This window comes from Oreochromis niloticus, unplaced genomic scaffold (genome assembly GCF_001858045.2).
Source record: "Oreochromis niloticus isolate F11D_XX unplaced genomic scaffold, O_niloticus_UMD_NMBU tig00006518_pilon, whole genome shotgun sequence".
Lineage (NCBI taxonomy): Eukaryota > Metazoa > Chordata > Actinopteri > Cichliformes > Cichlidae > Oreochromis > Oreochromis niloticus.
This window is the reverse complement of record NW_020328039.1, coordinates 1-23,317: the sequence shown is the minus strand read 5'-3', so window position 1 is coordinate 23,317 and position 23,317 is coordinate 1. Positions and strand designations below refer to the sequence as shown.

At 41.3% G+C, this 23,317-nt stretch overlaps 1 protein-coding gene and 2 long non-coding RNA genes across 4 annotated transcripts; all 3 read left to right on the top strand.

The window, feature by feature from the left end:
* The first annotated feature begins 745 nt into the window (after nucleotides 1-745).
* On the top strand, nucleotides 746-16,582 carry LOC102076733 (serine/threonine-protein kinase pim-1). 2 transcript variants are annotated; one of them, XR_002058871.2, is made up of 9 exons: nucleotides 746-1,228; nucleotides 1,631-1,867; nucleotides 2,004-2,129; nucleotides 2,251-2,345; nucleotides 2,484-2,531; nucleotides 2,616-2,834; nucleotides 15,596-15,776; nucleotides 15,863-16,033; nucleotides 16,123-16,582. It is a non-coding gene; the product is annotated as a serine/threonine-protein kinase pim-1 (long non-coding RNA). The 2 variants fall into 2 exon arrangements; XR_002058872.2 differs by lacking the exons at nucleotides 15,596-15,776; nucleotides 15,863-16,033; nucleotides 16,123-16,582 and adding exons at nucleotides 2,934-3,114; nucleotides 3,201-3,371; nucleotides 3,461-3,919 and having other exon boundaries at nucleotides 747-1,228.
* Nucleotides 11,558-13,235, top strand: LOC109197812 (uncharacterized). The gene is made up of 2 exons (XR_003218058.1): nucleotides 11,558-11,843; nucleotides 12,262-13,235. It is a non-coding gene; the product is annotated as an uncharacterized LOC109197812 (long non-coding RNA).
* A 2,874-nt stretch (nucleotides 16,583-19,456) lies between the features above and the next one.
* LOC112845263 (serine/threonine-protein kinase pim-2-like) lies at nucleotides 19,457-21,055 on the top strand. Its single transcript, XM_025904717.1, has 7 exons — nucleotides 19,457-19,465; nucleotides 19,697-19,823; nucleotides 19,945-20,039; nucleotides 20,178-20,225; nucleotides 20,307-20,525; nucleotides 20,633-20,770; nucleotides 20,859-21,055. The coding sequence occupies exons 1-7, from the start codon at nucleotides 19,457-19,459 to the stop codon at nucleotides 20,886-20,888; spliced, it is 666 nt and encodes a 221-aa protein (XP_025760502.1). The 3' UTR covers nucleotides 20,889-21,055.
* Nucleotides 21,056-23,317: the final 2,262 nt, after the last annotated feature.

Below are 23,317 nucleotides of genomic sequence, written 5' to 3'. Positions count from 1 at the left end.
CACACTCTGTTTTTATCCCTTTATCTTTCACTAGTCTGTCGTTTGATATAACAAGAAAGTTAATATCATGGCTGCTCTGGCAGATGTGTGGAGTGAAGAGAGATAGGAGCCAAATGCAGAGGCTGACGAGGACTTAAACTAAAAATGTGCCTTTTATTGAGGCAGCACAAAACTACAAACAAAAATGCAGGAATATAAAGACTAAAGTAACAAAAACTAAACGGGGAGGGAACTAGAAACAAATATAGAGAAACTAAAGATCTGAGACGTGGAACACAACAAATGATAACCTGGAACAAGAGACATGTCATGGATGATACACAGACAACCCAGCAGCAAACAGAGGAAGACAATGGGCTTAAATACACAGAGGGATAAATGAGGGAATAAGACACAGGAGGAGAGCACAGCTGGGAGAAATCACAAACAACGAGACCAGTGGGAGGAAAACTGAAAACACTAACATAGCACAAGAGACTATCAAAGTAAAACAGCAAACAAGAGACGACATTTACAAAGACACAGAGTTGACATTGATACTTGACTGACTGGGAAGAAATGGGGAACATGGAAACAAGAGTGACTAGACATGACATGTGGGACACAGGGGCAAAGCAAAGTAACAGAAACCTAAAGCCTAAGAATATAACACAAGAAGAAAACAAAGAGAACCAAAAGAATAATCAATGCATATAAATTAAACAAACAAAAAAACACTGGATCACAGACTCAGTACCATGACAGTTGAATGTACAATAATAAAGACTTTAAATCAGATGACAATGTAGCTGACACTGTGCTTATTAGTGTGTGGTCAACCAGAAATCTTCATAGTGTCATCCATACATGAGATCTTTATACAAATGAGGAAAAGACAATGAAAGAAACTGTTTAATTGATATGAAATGACTGAATTATATGAAATATTATGGCTTTGTCTGCCAGATTGTTTTTCTGTAAACTACTTTGAACTACTGGCAGTCAGTGATGTCACCTAAAGGCAAGATTCTATGTTGTGTTGCCGTAGTTTCCAGAGTTTACTTATAAAGCTCACTTACAGAACTCAGTTAGAAACGTCAAGCATTTGAAGGACGCTCATTTGAAGGAATATTAACTCAATATCAACTCATTACGGTGACATTTTCGATTTTAAAGTTCTCCAAAATTACAATGACAAAGGAAACAAGAAAAATTACCACTCCAGCAGATAAAGATTCAGGAGATCAAGGTAAGTAAAATTATAAAATCAAATCCTGGTAAAATCCAAATAACAGAATGTACAATCCTAAAAATGTCGACACTGTGTGAATCGTTTTTAGAGCATTTGAATCATATGTTTGATTGAAAATAGCTTTATTACAAGATGTCTAATCAAAGAAAGGTTACCGGTCTTTTGGTAAAATAATGTAATAAGTTTATACTTGGACTCAACAGTAAAAACAGACCAACAAGTGTCATCAAGATCTAAGACTTTGTAAACCTAGTATCAATTCGCACTGGTCAGTTTTTTATCTCAAGAACAAACTTGTGATAATTTAAGCAATAGCTATTTCAAATTCTTTGCCACCGAAATGCTTCCAGTCCCGATGTCGGGGACTCTTTTTCACCACTGTGTTGGTGTCGTTTATAGATTGTAAGACCAGGACTGCTAAAAGAAAGGCCAGTCCTGAAAAGAAGACCCCAATAAAAAGGAGGAGGGTCGCTGAGCAGGCTGGTCCTTCCACCAGCTCAGATGTGGTCAAAGGAGTAAAGCGCAAGGTTGTGCAAGATGGAGAGGGCACAACAAACCAACCAAAGAAGGCTAAACTGCTTGACCATATGAGCGGTGACAAGGAACAAGCATCTTCCTCACTGGACACTGGTAAAGGTAGGCTAATTAGTTGAGTGAGGGGGCAGACTAAGTGTGGGTGCTAGGTTTAAGATATTGGTGTTTAGTGTTTGTGAGATATTTGTGACCATCATCCAGTGAGCTGGTGTGCTTTTGGTGTTTTCCACATCTGCAGACTTGAACAACAAAAACGTGTGTGCGAAAAACAGCAAAAGAAAGGCCGCGGGAGACAACAGAGAGTCACCCAAGAAAAAGAAAAGGAATGTGGACCAGGACAAAAAATCAGTGGCTGACCAAAAACGTAAGTAGCAAGCAGCCTGGGTTTTATATTCAGGGGAAGAGCAAAAGGAACATTTGGGCTACAGAAGAGAGTAATTTGTGTCACAGCGGTAGTAAAACAAGATTTATGTTTGTCTGTTTAGGTGAATTCGAAGCCAGATACGTGGAGGAGCACCAGCTCGGAGAAGGAGGCTGCGGAGCAGTTTTTGCTGGCTACCGGATAGAAGATCGTTTTCCAGTAAGTGTTCAGGCGATGGGAGCAAGACAGGCAGTAACGCAGATAATGTATAATATCATAAGCTGAGACGTGTGCTGTGTTTCCACCTTTAATTATGTCATACTGAGGAAATGCTCACCAATGCTCTGTGTCTTTTAGGTTGCCATCAAACACATTCCAAAAAATAAAATCTACTGCAAAGTGGCGGTAAGTGTCCAACACTTGAATCAATTTTACATTACTGGATTGAATGCGGCGTTCCTCATTATTCACTTTGTTGTAATATTTCAGGATGAAAACGGGAAGAAGCTCTCTGTGGAAGTGGCCATTATGCTGAAACTTGCAGGTGAAGCAGAAGGGTCAGTGGGAACATCAGCACCTGTGTCCTTGCTGGAGTGGTTCGACCTTGGCAAAGAACTGATCCTGGTGCTGGAGAGACCTGTCCCCGCTGTGGACCTGCAAAAATACAAAGCAGAAAATGGAAGAACTTTACCAGAGGACAAGGCCAAGGTAGGTTGACTGGAAGAACCTTAGACTGTACAGCATTCAATCAAGGCGCAGAGTATTAGAAAAGCATTATCTTATTATTGTCTTTTTCATCTTTTCCAGGTCATTCTGAAGCAACTAGTTGATGCTGCAAAGGAACTTGAGGATAAAAACATCTTTCATCGGGACATCAAGGGAGAAAACATTCTGATTGAGACCGGCTCAGATGTGCCTCGTGTTCGCATCATTGACTTTGGACTGAGCTGCTTTGTTAAGCAGCGATCTCTGTATCGCGTCTTCTATGGTAACATATTCTGCTCCTGCTTTTCACAGATGTAACAATTTGTGTCTTTTGTTTTAGCAGAAATTGCAATTGTGTCTGTTTGTTAGGTACTCCTCTTCACACCCCTCCCGAGTGGTACAGGAGGAGCTGCTACAGGTGTGGACCCACCACGGTGTGGCAAATGGGAGTGGTGCTGTATGAAGCGGTTCATGCACGGGACTTTGATACCGAGAGGTTCCTCAGCAAGAAACTGACCATCAAAAAGCGTCTGTCCACAAGTAAGAAAACTTCACACTTCCAGATTCACGGATGCCTTGAATAACTGGGACTATCATCTTCATCTTTTTTATCTTTTCTTTCTTTCCAGAATGCCGGAATTTCTTGGAAGCATGCTTAACTAAAGTCCCGGAGAAGCGCCCAACACTGGAGGAGCTCCAGCATCACCCCTGGCTAAGATAACACACACAAACACACAAATCACACAATTCACATCTTATCATGCAAGTGTGATACATTGTAGTAACTTGCTTTCTTTTTCTGTTGGACAGGAATAGATAGAATGGGACAATTAAAAATAAAATCAAAATTTTGCTTTCTTGGAGTTCCTGTAACCCCCCCAGCCATCCCAGGAAAGGGGATCTCTCTTTGAATGGGCTTTCCCGAGGTTTCTTCCCATCAATCTGGCCCCCTGGGGAGTTTTTCCTCGTCTTCATAGAGAGCTTGGGCTGGGTCAGGTGCTCCCTCAAAACTGTCTTTATCTGATGACATCAAATAAAGATGTTTTACTTAAAGTAAAATTTGATCAAAATAAAACTTGTTTAATTTATCTTTGCTGAGGATTCTCTTTCATTTCTATTTCAAAGATTGTGTTTTTTTTTTTTTACCCATGGTGCATTTTGACAAATAAGAAAACTGAATCAGGTTAAAGTGTGCACGAAGACAGTCACACTGCAAATGCTCTGAAGACTTGCATTTGTTGCTCTAACCCCCAACCAGTTTGGACAGATTTCCTGGTTCTGCCAGAGGTTTTTTCCTTCCAGAAGGGAGTTTTTCCTTCCCACTGTTGCTGAGTGTTTGCTCATAGTGAGCTGTCTGATTGTAAAAGTAAAAAAGTTAATAAGAGGCATTCATAGCAGAGTTATCACAGAGAGAACTAAATAGCTTAAATGTACAATTTCTACAGGACCGAATATAACTTCATTATGTATAAAAGGTCCTGTGGATAATTACTCCTATTTGTAACTTTACACAAGAGAAAGTTTGCTGTCACACTGTTTATAACAGGTTGGGTTTTGTCCTCTGAGTTGAGCCTTTGATTGCAGTTTATTGAAGAATTTCCTCTGAAGTAGCTGTTGATGAAAATTTAAAGTCCTGCTTATACACAGAAATGTGCTTTAGTTCATGTTTCTGACATGTCTGCCTCAGTGGATCAATAGAAGATCTGGCACAGGAAACTAGATGATGAAAGAAGGGTAGGAGTGTATATACACTACCAGTCAAAGGTTGTGGTAGTCATGCTAGTTCAGTGTGATTCAATTTTGCATAAATCCCCAACAGTGTCCCCAGCAAAGCACTCGACACCATCCATTCACCCTTTCTGTGTCGCACAAATACACGGCAGGCGGACCCAAAGATCTCAAGTTTGGACTCATCAGACCAAAGCACAGATTTCCACTGGTCTAATGTTCATTCCTTGTGTTTCGTGGCCCAAACAAATCTCTTCTGTTTGTTGCTTTTCCTTAGTGGTGGTTTCCAGAGGTGGGTCAAGTAACCAAAAATTGTACTCAAGGAAGAGTAGAATTACTTTACAATATTATTACTCCAGTAAAAGTGAAAAGTCGTCATCCAAAAAATTGCTCAAGTAAGAGTAAAAAAGTAGTTGGTGAAAAGACTACTCAAGTACTGAGTAACTGGTTGTAATGACTGATTTATTTTTTAATTTTTTAAAATAAATGCTAGTATAAAAACAAAAATAAATAAATATACAAATTTTAGTATTTTCAAATCAAATATATCTAGAAACTAACAAATTAAATGGTAAATGGCCTGCATTTGTATAGCGCTTTACTCAGTCCCTAAGGACCCCAAAGCGCTTTACACTACATTCAGTCATTCACCCATTCACACACACATTCACACACTGGCAATGGCAAGCTACATTGTAGCCACAGCTGCCCTGGGGCGCACTGACAGAGGCGAGGCTGCCGGACGCTGGCGCCACCGGGCCCTCTGAGCACCACCAGTAGGCAAACATGGGGTTAGTATCTTGCCCAAGGATATTTGGCATGCAGGCAGCAGGCAGCCTGGGATCGAACCACTGACCTTCTGATTAGTGGCTGACCTGCTCTGCCACTGCCAATTAAGGCACAACAATTTGAATTTCCAGATTTCAGTTTTTCACAAGATAAAGCTTTTTAACCAATAACTACAGTAAATAATATAAATATATAAACAATGCAAACCATTTCCAGTGACAAGATGTGCTGTATACTTTATATTCACTTTTACTCCAAATGGCACAGCAGCCTCAGAGAAAACATTAGAACGAGGCATCTTCAACATATGTACATACAAGGCGGCTCACTTTACCATAAATTGTATGGGTGTGCATCTATGTCTGCATATTTAGCAAAAATGCGCCATTTCTTCACTCAGTAAGGTGATAGTTGAGCTTCAGCAGCAGTTTGCTCTCAAGGTTCTTGCTGTGAAGCTGTAACTGTTCAGCAGTGAACAGGAGTCTCGCACAGTCTTTCACAAACTCCAGATGCAGGAAGAGCTGTATTAATTTTGATTGACAGCTATGCAACAGATCAGGGGCCAGCAACCCTAAAATAGCTGATCTGCACTTTGCCAACATAAAGCTCCATAAAGTTGTTCTATATAGTGTGTAACTGTTGATATAGAGCGTTAATAAATGTATTATTAATGCAATGGTTCATATGGCACATTGACTTCGGAGGAAATTTTACCTCTCCAGCTCCCCGGCTTTCCTGACCCCATGGACCCAAAGAAGTCATCTTCGTCAGATAGGCCGCTGTTTGTGCTGGCCTCATCCAGCTCTGTGTCTAGGTGATGTCTGATGAAGTTGAGACCTGTGGAAAGATATATGGTTTTCAAAAGAATCATGTCTGGGTATTATAGTACTGTATTGACTCTGTATAGATGTTTCCCGTGAAAATTTTAATCACACTGGACATGCTTTTTTTTTTTACTAAATCTGTTGAAAAACGACATCTTGTCATTTATATCCCGCACAAACACTATGCAATGAATTCCACATTAAGTTCAAAATAAGAACGTATGCAAGGCAAGAGAACGCAAACACCTCAGTCTGCGTGTCTGCAAAAAGATGAAACACCAACGCCTATGGGCTCAAAATGTGGTCATAAATATTTTGTACTTGTAAATCAGGAGTTGTGTGTGTGTAAAAAAGATTTGTATGTGTGTAAAGAAGATTTGTGTGTGGACAGTGTGGACTTAGCCAACAAAAACCCTGCAAGTCACAAGTACGAATTTTGACCCTATTTTTCTTCCTGTCATCTGATTGGTCAATGTCATGTCAATCACAAATGTAACAATCCAATCAGAGAACAGATGGGTTTGGCTGGGTTTGGCTCTGCCCGCCACAGCTCATGAGTGGCTACATGTGATTGGTGAAGGAGTGAAGCGCAAGGTTGAGCAAGATGGAGAGGGCACAACGAACCAACCAAAGAAGGCTAACTGCTTGACCATATGAGCGGTGACAAGGAACAAGCGTCTTCCTCGTTGGACACTGGTAAAGGTAGGCTAATTAGTTGAGTGAGGGGGCAGACTAAGGGTGGTTGCTAGGTTTAAGATATTGGTGTTTAGTGTTTGTGAGATATTTGTGTCCATCATCCAGTGAGCTGATGTGCTTTTGGTGTTTTCCACATCTGCAGACTATAGCTTGAACAACAAACATGTGTGCGCGAGAAATGGCAAAAGAAAGGCCGCGGGAGACAACACCAAGAAACACCCAAGAAAAACAAAAGGAATGTGGACCAGGATAAAAAATCAGTGGCTGACCAAAAACGTAAGTAGCAAGCAGCCTGGATTTTATATTCAGGGGAAGAGCAAAAGGAACATTTAGGCTACAGAGGAGAGTAATTTGTGTCACAGCTGTAGTAAAACAAGATTTGTGTTTGTCTGTTTAGGTGAATTCGAAGCCAGATACATGGAGGAGCACCAGCTCGGAGAAGGAGGCTGCGGAGCAGTTTTTGCTGGCTACCGGATAGAAGATCGTTTTCCAGTAAGTGTTCAGGCGATGGTAGTAAGACAGGCAGTAACGCAGATAATGTATAATATCGTAAGCTGAGAGGTGTGCTGTGTTTCCACCTTTCATTATGTCATACTGAGGAAATGCTCACCAATGCTCTGTGTCTTTTAGGTGCCATCAAACACATTCCCAGAAATAAAGTCTACTGCAAAGTGGCGGTAAGTGTCCAACACTTGAATCAGTTTTACATTCCTGGATTGAATGCGGCGTTCCTCATCATCCACTTGGTAATATTTCAGGATGAAAGCGGGAAGAAGCTCTCTGTGGAAGTGGCCATTATGCTGAAACTTGCAGGTGAAGCAGAAGGGTCAGTGGGAACATCAGCACCTGTGTCCTTGCTGGAGTGGTTCGACCTTGGCAAAGAACTGATCCTGGTGCTGGAGAGACCTGTCCCCGCTGTGGACCTGCAAAAATACAAAGCAGAAAATGGAGACTTTACCAGAGGACAAGGCCAAGGTAGGTTGACTGGAAGAACCTCAGACTGTACAGCATCAATCAAGGCGAAAAAGCATAAGTCATATGTCTTTCATCTTTCCAGTCATCTGACATATTGATGCTGGATTATACATCTTTCATCGGCATCAGGAGAACATTCTGATGAGACGCTCAGATGTGTCGTGTCGCATCATTGACGACTGCTGTGCACTCTGTATCGGTCTTTGTAATATTGCTTGCTTCACAGATGAAATGTGTCTTGTAGCAAATGCATGGCTATGTTAGTATCCTCACACCTCCGAGGAGAGCTGCTACAGTGGACCCACGGTGGCATGGATTGCTTTAACGTCATGCACGATACGAGAGTTCCTCAGAAAGACATCAAAAAGCGTCTGTCCACAGTAAGAAAACTTCACACTTCCAGATTCACGATGCCTTGGATCACTAGAACTATCATCTTCATCTTTTTTATCTTTCTTTCTGTCCAGAATGCCGATTCTGGAATCTTACTATGGAACGCCCACTGGAGAGCTCCGCATCACCCTGGCTAGATAACACACAAGCACACAATCCACAATCACATCTTCATGCAAGTGTGATACATTGTAGTAACTTGCTTTCTGTTTTCTGTTGGACAGGACATTTAAAAATAAAATCAAAATTTGCTTCTTGGAGTTCCTGTAACCCCCCAGCATCAGGAAGGGATCTCTCTTGAATGGGCTTTCCGAGGTTCTTCCCATCAATCTGGCCCCCTGGGGAGTTTTTCCTCGTCTTCATAGAGAGCTTGGGCTGGGTCAGGTGCTCCCTCAAAACTGTCTTTATTTGATGTCATCAAATAAAGATGTTTTACTTAAAGTAAAATTTGATCAAAATAAAACTTGTTTAATTCATCTTTGCTGAGGATTCTCTTTCATTACTATTTCAAAGATTGTGGGGTTTTTTTACCCATGGTGCATTTTGACAAATAAGAAAACTGAATCAGGTTAAAGTGTGCACGAAGACAGTCACACTGCAAATGCTCTGAAGACTTGCATCTGTTGCTCTAACCCCCAACCAGTTTGGACAGATTTCCTGGTTCTGCCAGAGGTTTTTTCCTTCAAGAAGGGAGTTTTTCCTTCCCACTGTTGCTGAGTGTTTGCTCATAGTGAGCTGTCTGATTGTAAAAGTAAAAAAGTTAATAACAGGCATTCATAGCAGAGTTATCACAAAGGGAACTAAATAGCTTAAATGTACAATTTCTACAGGACCGAATATAACTTCATTATGTATAAAAGGTCCTGTGGATAATTACTCCTATTTGTAACTTTACACAAGAGAAAGTTTGCTGTCACACTGTTTATAACAGGTTGGGTTTTGTCCTCTGAGTTGGGCCTTTGGTTGCAGTTTATTGAAGAATTTCCTCTGAAGTAGCTGTTGATGAAATTAAATCTGCTAAGTTATAGCTAACGATCGCTGAAGTGAAAATTAACAGCAGCAAACGTAGCAACATTCTTTATGTTTCACGTGCACGGGAGAGAACTGGACAGGCGCCGTTCCTTCGCTTGACCCCAGTTGCTCTCGTCCGCTCCCCCGTAACACTGCTCTTTTATTGTGGTTACATGAATATGCATAGGTTCATTAACATATGACCTCTTATATAGGTATACATGTGAACAAAGAATACCGTGTGTGTGTGTGTGTATCTGTGTGTGGGGGTCAAACTGTGACCCCAGGAAGACTCCCCAGAGCCGTCCATCTAAACAAAAGGCACTTAGCCTAAAACAGACATAGATACGTTTATCCTACCATAAAACAATAAGACAAGGTACGACCTCTCCCATGCTCCTAAAATGTGGGTGTGAAAGTCAGAGAGCTCTGGAATGCACACAAAGCTTGCAGACTATTAAGGATCGAACCTCTACCAATCTACACCTAATTATAAAACTCTAAGAATATATAAGTAGATATTTCTAAGCATAAATGACAATCACAATACAAATCTAACACCTGCCTATACACAGAAATGTGCTTTAGTTCATGTTTCTGACATGTCTGCCTCAGTGGATCAATAGAAGATCTGGCACAGGAAACTAGATGATTAAAGACGTGTAGGAGTGTATATACACTACCAGTCAAAGGTTGTGGTAGTCATGCTAGTTCAGTGTGATTCAATTTTGCATAAATCCCCAACAGTGTCCCCAGCAAAGCACTCGACACCATCCATTCACCCTTTCTGTGTCGCACAAATACACGGCAGGCGGACCCAAAGATCTCAAGTTTGGACTCATCAGACCAAAGCACAGATTTCCACTGGTCTAATGTTCATTCCTTGTGTTTCGTGGCCCAAACAAATCTCTTCTGTTTGTTGCTTTTCCTTAGTGGTGGTTTCTTTGCAGCTATTTGACCATAAATACCCGAGTCGCAGAGTCTCCTCTGAACAGTTGATGTAGAGATGTGTCTGCTACTCGAACTCTGTGTGGCTAACTTTTTAAATCTCAATAAAAGTTAAAATGAGGGTTCCTGATGGTTAAGGACAAATGGAATTGCATGGCAGGAAAAAGATGCTGTAAACAGACCAAACTTCAGTCAGGAGAATTTCTTATGTCATCCCTTAACAACCAGATTGCAGTGTTGCAGAGAGATTGCGTTTTCTTCAAAAAAATCTTTGACTTGGCTCATTAGCGATAGATGAATTTCTCAGTATTACTTGATGCTTTTGGCCTTATAATATAAAGCACATTGAATCCAATCTAACAAATAGATATAGTTTAAAAGAAAAATAAATACAAAAAAATAATATTCTTGCACATGAGCTTCCTCATAGATCCCAAACCAGATGTGGAGATTATTTCTGAGACTGGTAGAAATTAATTTTTCATTTAACTTATTTTTTGCTGGGTTGTTACTTCTTCAGACCTCTGTTTGAATTGTGAGAACGTTAGGTTACGACTTAATATTTTAATTTTTTCTTTACATTTCTTTAAACTTATATGTTGCAAAAGTCTCGAGGGACCCATAATTTCTCTCTATTTTGCCAGACCTTTTCTTTTTAAGTACTCTGCCGGCTTTATGAAGGTGTTTCAAAGCTGTTCTTTTGACACTGACTGCTTTTTAAATCCTTTTCAGTTATGCCCTCGAATGTTGTTTCAAGCTAAATTATAGTGTATGGTTTGACGAGCTCAATGACCTCATGGACCGTTTAGGCACTGCTCAATTTTTCACAGCGCTGTATTTAACCAGGGGCTTCCCTTGTCAGCCAATTTGTCACACTTCTGTTCAGCTTCTTCGGAGCCCCCGCCACTTTTTCGTGCCTCATGCACCAGGTGTCCTTAAGCTGCATTTGCTGCCGCCTATCTGGATGATGTGATCATCCACAGTGACACCTGGGTGGAGCATCTACAGCAGGTGGCCGCGGTCCTGGAGACCCAGAGGCAAGTGGGGCTCACGGCCAACCTGAAGAAGTGTGCAGTTGGATGGAGGGAGGTACAGTATTTGGGGTACCACTTGGGAGACGGGCAGGTGCGTCCAAGGGCGGAGAAGACGGCCGCCATCGCATCCTACCCACTTCCCAAGACAAAAAAGGAGATGAGGTAATTCCTGGGGCTGCCTGGGTACTATCGCCAGTTCCTGTCTGGGTTCGCAGACCTGACCAGCTCTGCAGACGGACGCCTCAAAAAGAGGGCTGCTCTTTTGTCCCAGCAGGTAAGAGTGGTCGACCGCCCGATTGTGTACATCTGCTCAGACCGCAAGGGGGGTAGGTTTGGCCGAATGCGACCCCAGCCTCAGTCGGGCGGTGGGGATGTGTGGCAGGGGTGTTGCAGTGGGCTCAAGGGGCTGTGCCAGGAAGGCTATGATGATGGCTATGAGATGATTGTGTTTACAAGGTCTCCTTCCTTTTAGTGACCCTGGACCTGAGACAAGAGAGTGTGGAGTGTGGAGTAATCTGGAAAGCTGGCTGCCAGGAAAAGACCACGGTTCTAGACCACAAAGGAACATTTCTGTGCTCTAAATAAAAGAAACCAGATAGTCACACGAACACTCTGTGGGTTCCTGATCTTTCACATCAGTTAAGCCACTTAACACTGACCTGTGAATCATTCGAGCATAAAAACAGCACCTAACACAAGAGATGAACAACTGTTTTTTATACTTAACAGAAAATTTTACTGGGAGCTTGTGACAAAACATCATTTGTTGCCATTTCTTTTCTTGAATTGATGAAAAATACTAAAGATTAAAAAGTTCAAGAGCAAAAAAATAGTATTTTTACACCAGCAAGGTGATTCCCAAAGGGCTATTAGCTGAAAACCTGCCATAACTTGGCAAAGGTCCAATGTGTCCCTTAAATTATCAGGAAAAGTGTGGGCTACGGGAAAAAGAAAATTTTGCAGTAAATCATGGTGATCGCTTGGATCACTGGAATTATCATCTTCATCTCTCTTGTCCTTCGTTCATTCCAGATGTCTTGAAAACAAGTTTTAACAAAGTCCTGGAGACGTGCCCAATGCTGGAGGACCTCCTGCTTTACCCCTGACTCAGATAAACTCATCTCTGACACACACACACACACATGCTGAATTCACATCTTGCCATTAAATGTGATACAGTAACCAACTTTTTCTTTCAGAAAAAAAGAAAATTGAGAGATTCACAGTTCTGTTTGCATCAGTCTATCAGATGAATCCCCTCCAAGTCCAATATTTACATCAGTTACAGTGATAATGCTTGGTGTATACTTTCAGCCACAGCAGTAGAAAGTCAGGAATGAATCTCACTGAAATTGTAGCTGCATTTGCTATTTAATTTAATTGGAATAAATACAGTTTACAGATCCTTTAAAAAATCTGTTATATTTGATCTCAGATAGCCACTACACACACTCTGTTTTTATCCCTTTATCTTTCACTGGTCTGTCGTTTGATATAACAAGAAAGTTAATATCATGGCTGCTCTGGCAGATGTGTGGAGTGAAGAGAGATAGGAGCCAAATGCAGAGGCTGACGAGGACTTAAACTAAAAATGTGCCTTTTATTGAGGCAGCACAAAACTACAAACAAAAATGCAGGAATATAAAGACTAAAGTAACAAAAACTAAACGGGGAGGGAACTAGAAACAAATATAAAGAAACTAAAGATCTGAGACGTGGAACACAACAAATGATAACCTGGAACAAGAGACATGTCATGGATGATACACAGACAACCCAGCAGCAAACAGAGGAAGACAATGGGCTTAAATACACAGAGGGATAAATGAGGGAATAAGACACAGGAGGAGAGCACAGCTGGGAGAAATCACAAACAACGAGACCAGTGGGAGGAAAACTGAAAACACTAACATAGCACAAGAGACTATCAAAGTAAAACAGCAAACAAGAGACGACATTTACAAAGACACAGAGTTGACATTGATACTTGACTGACTGGGAAGAAATGGGGAACATGGAAACAAGAGTGACTAGACATGACATGTGGACACAGGGGCAAGCAAAGTAACAGAAACCTAAAGCCTAAGAATATAACACAAGAAGAAAACAAAGAGAACCAAAAGAATAATCAATGCATATAAATTAACAAACAAAAAAACACTGGATCACAGACTCAATACCATGACAGTTGAATGTACAATAATAAAGACTTTAAATCAGATGACAATGTAGCTGACACTGTGCTTATTAGTGTGTGGTCAACCAGAAATCTTCATAGTGTCATCCATACATGAGATCTTTATACAAATGAGGAAAAGACAATGAAAGAAACTGTTTAATTGATATGAAATGACTGAATTATATGAAATATTATGGCTTTGTCTGCCAGATTGTTTTTCTGTAAACTACTTTGAACTACTGGCAGTCAGTGATGTCACCTAAAGGCAAGATTCTATGTTGTGTTGCCGTAGTTTCCAGAGTTTACTTATAAAGCTCACTTACAGAACTCAGTTAGAAACGTCAAGCATTTGAAGGACGCTCATTTGAAGGAATATTAACTCAATATCAACTCATTACGGTGACATTTTCGATTTTAAAGTTCTCCAAAATTACAATGACAAAGGAAACAAGAAAAATTACCACTCCAGCAGATAAAGATTCAGGAGATCAAGGTAAGTAAAATTATAAAATCAAATCCTGGTAAAATCCAAATAACAGAATGTACAATCCTAAAAATGTCGACACTGTGTGAATCGTTTTTAGAGCATTTGAATCATATGTTTGATTGAAAATAGCTTTATTACAAGATGTCTAATCAAAGAAAGGTTACCGGTCTTTTGGTAAAATAATGTAATAAGTTTATTCTTGGACTCAACAGTAAAAACAGACCAACAAGTGTCATCAAGATCTAAGACTTAGTGAACCTAGTATCAATTCGCACTGGTCAGTTTTTTATCTCAAGAACAAACTTGTGATAATTTAAGCAATAGCAATTTCAAATTCTTTGCCACCGAAATGCTTCCAGTCCTGATGTCGGGGACTCTTTTTCACCACTGTGTTGGTGTCGTTTATAGATTGTAAGACCAGGACTGCTAAAAGAAAGGCCAGTCCTGAAAAGAAGACCCCAATAAAAAGGAGGAGGGTCGCTGAGCAGGCTGGTCCTTCCACCAGCTCAGATGTGGTCAAAGGAGTAAAGCGCAAGGTTGTGCAAGATGGAGAGGGCACAACAAACCAACCAAAGAAGGCTAAACTGCTTGACCATATGAGCGGTGACAAGGAACAAGCATCTTCCTCACTGGACACTGGTAAAGGTAGGCTAATTAGTTGAGTGAGGGGTCGGACTAAGTGTGGTTGCTAGGTTTAAGATATTGGTGTTTAGTGTTTGTGAGATATTTGTGTCCATCATCCAGTGAGCTGATGTGCTTTTGGTGTTTTCCACATCTGCAGACTTGAACAACAAAACGTGTGTGCGAAAAACAGCAAAAGAAAGGCCGCGGGAGACAACAGAGAGTCACCCAAGAAAAGAAAAGGAATGTGGACCAGGACAAAAAATCAGTGGCTGACCAAAAACGTAAGTAGCAAGCGGCCTGGGTTTTATATTCAGGGGAAGAGCAAAAGGAACATTTGGGCTACAGAAGAGAGTAATTTGTGTCACAGCTGTAGTAAAACAAGATTTATGTTTGTCTGTTTAGGTGAATTCGAAGCCAGATACGTGGAGGAGCACCGGCTCGGAGAAGGAGGCTGCGGAGCAGTATTTGCTGGCTACCGGACAGAAGATCGTTTTCCAGTAAGTGTTCAGGCGATGGTAGTAAGACAGGCAGTAACGCAGATAATGTATAATATCGTAAGCTGAGAGGTGTGCTGTGTTTCCACCTTTCATTATGTCATACTGAGGAAATGCTCACCAATGCTCTGTGTCTTTTAGGTTGCCATCAAACACATTCCCAGAAATAAAGTCTACTGCAAAGTGGCGGTAAGTGTCCAACACTTGAATCAGTTTTACATTACTGGATTGAATGCGGCGTTCCTCATCATTCACTTTGTTGTAATATTTCAGGATGAAATGGGAAGAAGCTCTCTGTGGAAGTGGCCATTATGCTGAAACTTGCAGGTGAAGCAGAAGGGTCAGTGGGAACATCAGCACCTGTGTCCTTGCTGGAGTGGTTCGACCTTGGCAAAGAACTGATCCTGGTGCTGGAGAGACCTGTCCCCGCTGTGGACCTGCAAAAATACAAAGCAGAAAATGGAAGAATTTTACCCGAGGACAAGGCCAAGGTAGGTTGACTGGAAGAACCTCAGACTGTACAGCATTCAATCAAGGCGCAAAAAAGCATTAAGTCATTATTGTCTTTTTCATCTTTTCCAGGTCATTCTGAAGCAACTAGTTGATGCTGCAAAGGAGCTTGAGGATAAAAACATCTTTCATCGGGACATCAAGGGAGAAAACATTCTGATTGAGACCGGCTCAGATGTGCCTCGTGTTCGCATCATTGACTTTGGACTGAGCTGCTTTGTTAAGCAGCGATCTCTGTATCGCGTCTTCTATGGTAACATATTCTGCTCCTGCTTTTCACAGATGTAACAATTTGTGTCTTTTGTTTTAGCAGAAATTGCAATTGTGTCTATTTGTTAGGTACTCCTCTTCACACCCCTCCCGAGTGGTACAGGAGGAGCTGCTACAGGTGTGGACCCACCACGGTGTGGCAAATGGGAGTGGTGCTGTATGAAGCGGTTCATGCACGGGACTTTGATACCGAGAGGTTCCTCAGCAAGAAACTGACCATCAAAAAGCGTCTGTCCACAAGTAAGAAAACTTCACACTTCCAGATTCACGGATGCCTTGAATAACTGGGACTATCATCTTCATCTTTTTTATCTTTTCTTTCTTTCCAGAATGCCGGAATTTCTTGGAAGCATGCTTAACTAAAGTCCCGGAGAAGCGCCCAACACTGGAGGAGCTCCAGCATCACCCCTGGCTAAGATAACACACACAAACACACAAATCACACAATTCACATCTTATCATGCAAGTGTGATACATTGTAGTAACTTGCTTTCTTTTTTCTGTTGGACAGGAATAGATAGAATGGGACAATTAAAAATAAAATCAAAATTTTGCTTTCTTGGAGTTCCTGTAACCCCCCCAGCCATCCCAGGAAAGGGGATCTCTCTTTGAATGGGCTTTCCCGAGGTTTCTTCCCATCAATCTGGCCCCCTGGGGAGTTTTTCCTCGTCTTCATAGAGAGCTTGGGCTGGGTCAGGTGCTCCCTCAAAACTGTCTTTATCTGATGACATCAAATAAAGATGTTTTACTTAAAGTAAAATTTGATCAAAATAAAACTTGTTTAATTTATCTTTGCTGAGGATTCTCTTTCATTTCTATTTCAAAGATTGTGTTTTTTTTTTTTTTACCCATGGTGCATTTTGACAAATAAGAAAACTGAATCAGGTTAAAGTGTGCACGAAGACAGTCACACTGCAAATGCTCTGAAGACTTGCATTTGTTGCTCTAACCCCCAACCAGTTTGGACAGATTTCCTGGTTCTGCCAGAGGTTTTTTCCTTCCAGAAGGGAGTTTTTCCTTCCCACTGTTGCTGAGTGTTTGCTCATAGTGAGCTGTCTGATTGTAAAAGTAAAAAAGTTAATAAGAGGCATTCATAGCAGAGTTATCACAGAGAGAACTAAATAGCTTAAATGTACAATTTCTACAGGACCGAATATAACTTCATTATGTATAAAAGGTCCTGTGGATAATTACTCCTATTTGTAACTTTACACAAGAGAAAGTTTGCTGTCACACTGTTTATAACAGGTTGGGTTTTGTCCTCTGAGTTGAGCCTTTGATTGCAGTTTATTGAAGAATTTCCTCTGAAGTAGCTGTTGATGAAAATTTAAAGTCCTGCTTATACACAGAAATGTGCTTTAGTTCATGTTTCTGACATGTCTGCCTCAGTGGATCAATAGAAGATCTGGCACAGGAAACTAGATGATGAAAGAAGGGTAGGAGTGTATATACACTACCAGTCAAAGGTTGTGGTAGTCATGCTAGTTCAGTGTGATTCAATTTTGCATAAATCCCCAACAGTGTCCCCAGCAAAGCACTCGACACCATCCATTCACCCTTTCTGTGTCGCACAAATACACGGCAGGCGGACCCAAAGATCTCAAGTTTGGACTCATCAGACCAAAGCACAGATTTCCACTGGTCTAATGTTCATTCCTTGTGTTTCGTGGCCCAAACAAATCTCTTCTGTTTGTTGCTTTTCCTTAGTGGTGGTTTCCAGAGGTGGGTCAAGTAACCAAAAATTGTACTCAAGGAAGAGTAGAATTACTTTACAATATTATTACTCCAGTAAAAGTGAAAAGTCGTCATCCAAAAAATTGCTCAAGTAAGAGTAAAAAAGTAGTTGGTGAAAAGACTACTCAAGTACTGAGTAACTGGTTGTAATGACTGATTTATTTTTTAATTTTTTAAAATAAATGCTAGTATAAAAACAAAAATAAATAAATATACAAATTTTAGTATTTTCAAATCAAATATATCTAGAAACTAACAAATTAAATGGTAAATGGCCTGCATTTGTATAGCGCTTTACTCAGTCCCTAAGGACCCCAAAGCGCTTTACACTACATTCAGTCATTCACCCATTCACACACACATTCACACACTGGCAATGGCAAGCTACATTGTAGCCACAGCTGCCCTGGGGCGCACTGACAGAGGCGAGGCTGCCGGACGCTGGCGCCACCGGGCCCTCTGAGCACCACCAGTAGGCAAACATGGGGTTAGTATCTTGCCCAAGGATATTTGGCATGCAGGCAGCAGGCAGCCTGGGATCGAACCACTGACCTTCTGATTAGTGGCTGACCTGCTCTGCCACTGCCAATTAAGGCACAACAATTTGAATTTCCAGATTTCAGTTTTTCACAAGATAAAGCTTTTTAACCAATAACTACAGTAAATAATATAAATATATAAACAATGCAAACCATTTCCAGTGACAAGATGTGCTGTATACTTTATATTCACTTTTACTCCAAATGGCACAGCAGCCTCAGAGAAAACATTAGAACGAGGCATCTTCAACATATGTACATACAAGGCGGCTCACTTTACCATAAATTGTATGGGTGTGCATCTATGTCTGCATATTTAGCAAAAATGCGCCATTTCTTCACTCAGTAAGGTGATAGTTGAGCTTCAGCAGCAGTTTGCTCTCAAGGTTCTTGCTGTGAAGCTGTAACTGTTCAGCAGTGAACAGGAGTCTCGCACAGTCTTTCACAAACTCCAGATGCAGGAAGAGCTGTATTGATTTTGATTGACAGCTATGCAACAGATCAGGGGCCAGCAACCCTAAAATAGCTGATCTGCACTTTGCCAACATAAAGCTCCATAAAGTTGTTCTATATAGTGTGTAACTGTTGATATAGAGCGTTAATAAATGTATTATTAATGCAATGGTTCATATGGCACATTGACTTCGGAGGAAATTTTACCTCTCCAGCTCCCCGGCTTTCCTGACCCCATGGACCCAAAGAAGTCATCTTCGTCAGATAGGCCGCTGTTTGTGCTGGCCTCATCCAGCTCTGTGTCTAGGTGATGTCTGATGAAGTTGAGACCTGTGGAAAGATATATGGTTTTCAAAAGAATCATGTCTGGGTATTATAGTACTGTATTGACTCTGTATAGATGTTTCCCGTGAAAATTTTAATCACACTGGACATGCTTTTTTTTTTTACTAAATCTGTTGAAAAACGACATCTTGTCATTTATATCCCGCACAAACACTATGCAATGAATTCCACATTAAGTTCAAAATAAGAACGTATGCAAGGCAAGAGAACGCAAACACCTCAGTCTGCGTGTCTGCAAAAAGATGAAACACCAACGCCTATGGGCTCAAAATGTGGTCATAAATATTTTGTACTTGTAAATCAGGAGTTGTGTGTGTGTAAAAAAGATTTGTATGTGTGTAAAGAAGATTTGTGTGTGGACAGTGTGGACTTAGCCAACAAAAACCCTGCAAGTCACAAGTACGAATTTTGACCCTATTTTTCTTCCTGTCATCTGATTGGTCAATGTCATGTCAATCACAAATGTAACAATCCAATCAGAGAACAGATGGGTTTGGCTGGGTTTGGCTCTGCCCGCCACAGCTCATAACTGGTCATGTGACCGCATGGCTACATGTGATTGGTGAAGGAGTGAAGCGCAAGGTTGAGCAAGATGGAGAGGGCACAACGAACCAACCAAAGAAGGCTAACTGCTTGACCATATGAGCGGTGACAAGGAACAAGCGTCTTCCTCGTTGGACACTGGTAAAGGTAGGCTAATTAGTTGAGTGAGGGGCAGACTAAGGGTGGTTGCTAGGTTTAAGATATTGGTGTTTAGTGTTTGTGAGATATTTGTGTCCATCATCCAGTGAGCTGATGTGCTTTTGGTGTTTTCCACATCTGCAGACTATAGCTTGAACAACAAACATGTGTGCGCGAGAAATGGCAAAAGAAAGGCCGCGGGAGACAACACCAAGAAACACCCAAGAAAAACAAAAGGAATGTGGACCAGGATAAAAAATCAGTGGCTGACCAAAAACGTAAGTAGCAAGCAGCCTGGGTTTTATATTCAGGGGAAGGGCAAAAGGAACATCTAGGCTACAGAAGAGAGTAATTTGTGTCACAGCGGTAGTAAAACAAGATTTGCGTTTGTCTGTTTAGGTGAATTCGAAGCCAGATATGTGGAGGAGCACCAGCTCGGAGAAGGAGGCTGCGGAGCAGTGTTTGCTGGCTACCGGATAGAAGATCGTTTTCCTGTAAGTGTTCAGGCGATGGTAGTAAGACAGGCAGTAACGCAGATAATGTATAATATCGTAAGCTGAGAGGTGTGCTGTGTTTCCACCTTTAATTATGTCATACTGAGGAAATGCTCACCAATGCTCTGTGTCTTTTAGGTAGCCATCAAACACATTCCCAAAAATAAAGTGTACTGCAAAGTGGCGGTAAGTGTCCAACACTTGAATCAGTTTTACATTACTGGATTGAATGCGGCGTTCCTCATCATCCACTTGGTAATATTTCAGGATGAAAGCGGGAAGAAGCTCTCTGTGGAAGTGGCCATTATGCTGAAACTTGCAGGTGAAGCAGAAGGGTCAGTGGGAACATCAGCACCTGTGTCCTTGCTGGAGTGGTTCGACATTGGCAGAGAACTGATACTGGTGCTGGAGAGACCTGTCCCTGCTGTGGACCTGCAAAAATATAAAGCAGAAAATGGAGGATCTTTACCAGAGGACAAGGCCAAGGTAGGTTGACTGGAAGAACCTCAGACTGTACAGCATACAATCAAGGCGGAGAGTAATAGAGAAGCATTAACCCATTGACTCATTATTGTGTTTTTCATCTTTTCCAGGTCATTCTGAAGCAACTAGTTGGTGTGGACCCACCACGGTGTGGCAAATGGGAGTGGTGTTGTATGAAGCGCTTCATCCACGGGACTTTAATACCACGAGGTTCCTCAGAAAGAAACTCAAAAAGCATCTGTCCACAGGTAGAAAACTTGACACTTCCAGATTCACAGATGCCTTGGATCACTAGAACTATCATCTTCATCTTTTTTATCCTTTCTTTCTTTCCAGAATGCTGGAATTTCTTGGACGCATGCTTAACTTCCCATCAATCTGGCCCCCTGGGGAGTTTTTCCTCGTCTTCATAGAGAGCTTGGGCTGGGTCAGGAGCTCCCTCAAAACTGTCTTTATCTGATGACTTTAATGTCATCAAATAAAGATGTGTTACTTAAAGTAAAATTTGATCAAAATAAAACTTGTTTAATTCATCTTTGCTGAGGATTCTCTTTCATTACTATTTCAAAGATTGTACCATGGGTAAAAAAACCCAAAATATTTTGACAAATAAGAAAACTGAATCAGGTTAAAGTGTGCACGAAGACAGTCACACTGCAAATGCTCTGAAGACTTGCATTTGTTGCTCTAACCCCCAACCAGTTTGGACAGATTTCCTGGTTCTACCAGAGGTTTTTTCCTTCCAGAAGGGAGTTTTTCCTTCCCACTGTTGCTGAGTGTTTGCTCATAGTGAGCTGTCTGATTGTAAAAGTAAAAAAGTTAATAAGAGGCATTCATAGCAGAGTTATCACAGAGAGAACTAAATAGCTTAAATGTACAATTTCTACAGGACCGAATATAACTTCATTATGTATAAAAGGTCCTGTGGATAATTACTCCTATTTGTAACTTTACACAAGAGAAAGTTTGCTGTCACACTGTTTATAACAGGTTGGGTTTTGTCCTCTGAGTTGAGCCTTTGATTGCAGTTTATTGAAGAATTTCCTCTGAAGTAGCTGTTGATGAAAATTTAAAGTCCTGCTTATACACAGAAATGTGCTTTAGTTCATGTTTCTGACATGTCTGCCTCAGTGGATCAATAGAAGATCTGGCACAGGAAACTAGATGATGAAAGAAGGGTAGGAGTGTATATACACTACCAGTCAACGGTTATGGTAGCCATGCTAGTTCAGTGTGATTCAATTTTGCATAAATCCTCAACAGTGTCCCCAGCAAAGCACTCGACACCATTCCATTCACCCTTTCTGTGTCGCACAAATACACGGCAGGGACCCAAAGATCTCAAGTTTGGACTCATCAGACCAAAGCACAGATTTCCACTGGTCTAATGTTCATTCCTTGTGTTTCGTGGCCCAAACAAATCTCTTCTGTTTGTTGCTTTTCCTTAGTGGTGGTTTCTTTGCAGCTATTTGACCATAAATGCCCGAGTCGCAGAGTCTCCTCTGAACAGTTGATGTAGAGATGTGTCTGCTACTCGAACTCTGTGTGGCTAACTTTTAAATCTCAATAAAAGTTAAAATGAGGGTTCCTGATGGTTAAGGACAAATGGAATTGCATGGCAGGAAAAAGATGCTGTAAACAGACCAAACTTCAGTCAGGAGAATTCTTATGTCATCCCTTAACAACCAGATTGCAGTGTTGCAGAGAGATTGCGTTTCTTCAAAAAAATCTTTGACTTGGCTCATTAGCGATAGATGAATTTCTCAGTATTACTTGATGCTTTTGGCCTTATAATATAAAGCACATTGAATCCAATCTAACAAATAGATATAGTTTAAAAGAAAAATAAATACAAAAAAATAATATTCTTGCACATGAGCTTCCTCATAGATCCCAAACCAGATGTGGAGATTATTCTGAGACTGGTAGAAATTAATTTTCATTTAACTTATTTTTGCTGGGTTGTTACTCTTCAGACCTCTGTTTGAATTGTGAGAACGTTAGGTTATGACTTAATATTTAATTTTTCTTTACATTTCTTTAAACTTATATGTTGCAAAAGTCTCAGGGACCCATAATTTCTCTCTATTTGCCAGACCTTTCTTTTTAAGTACTCTGCGGCTTTATGAGGTGTTTCAAGCTGTTCTTTTGACACTGACTGCTTTTAAATCCTTTTCAGTTATGCCCTCGAATGTTGTTTCAAGCTAAATTATAGTGTATGGTTTGACGAGCTCAATGACCTCATGGACCGTTTAGGCACTGCTCAATTTTCACAGCGCTGTATTTAACCAGGGGCTTCCCTTGTCAGCCAATTTGTCACACTTCTGTTCAGCTTCTTCGGAGCCCCCGCCACTTTTCGTGCCTCATGCACCAGGTGTCCTTAAGCTGCATTTGCTGCCGCCTATCTGGATGATGTGATCATCCACAGTGACACCTGGGTGGAGCATCTACACAGGTGGCCGCGGTCCTGGAGACCCAGAGGCAAGTGGGGCTCACGCCACCTGAAAAGTGTGCAGTTGGATGGAGGGAGGTACAGTATTTGGGGTACCACTTGGAGACGGGCAGGTGCGTCAAGGGCGGAGAGACGGCCGCCATCGCATCCTACCACTTCCAAGACAAAAAAGAGATGAGGTATTCCTGGGGCTGCCTGGGTACTATCGCCAGTTCCTGTCTGGGTTCGCAGACCTGACCAGCTCTGCAGACGGACGCCTCAAAAAGAGGCTGCTCTTTTGTCCCAGCAGGTAAGAGTGGTCGACCGCCCGATTGTGTACATCTGCTCAGACCGCAAGGGGGGG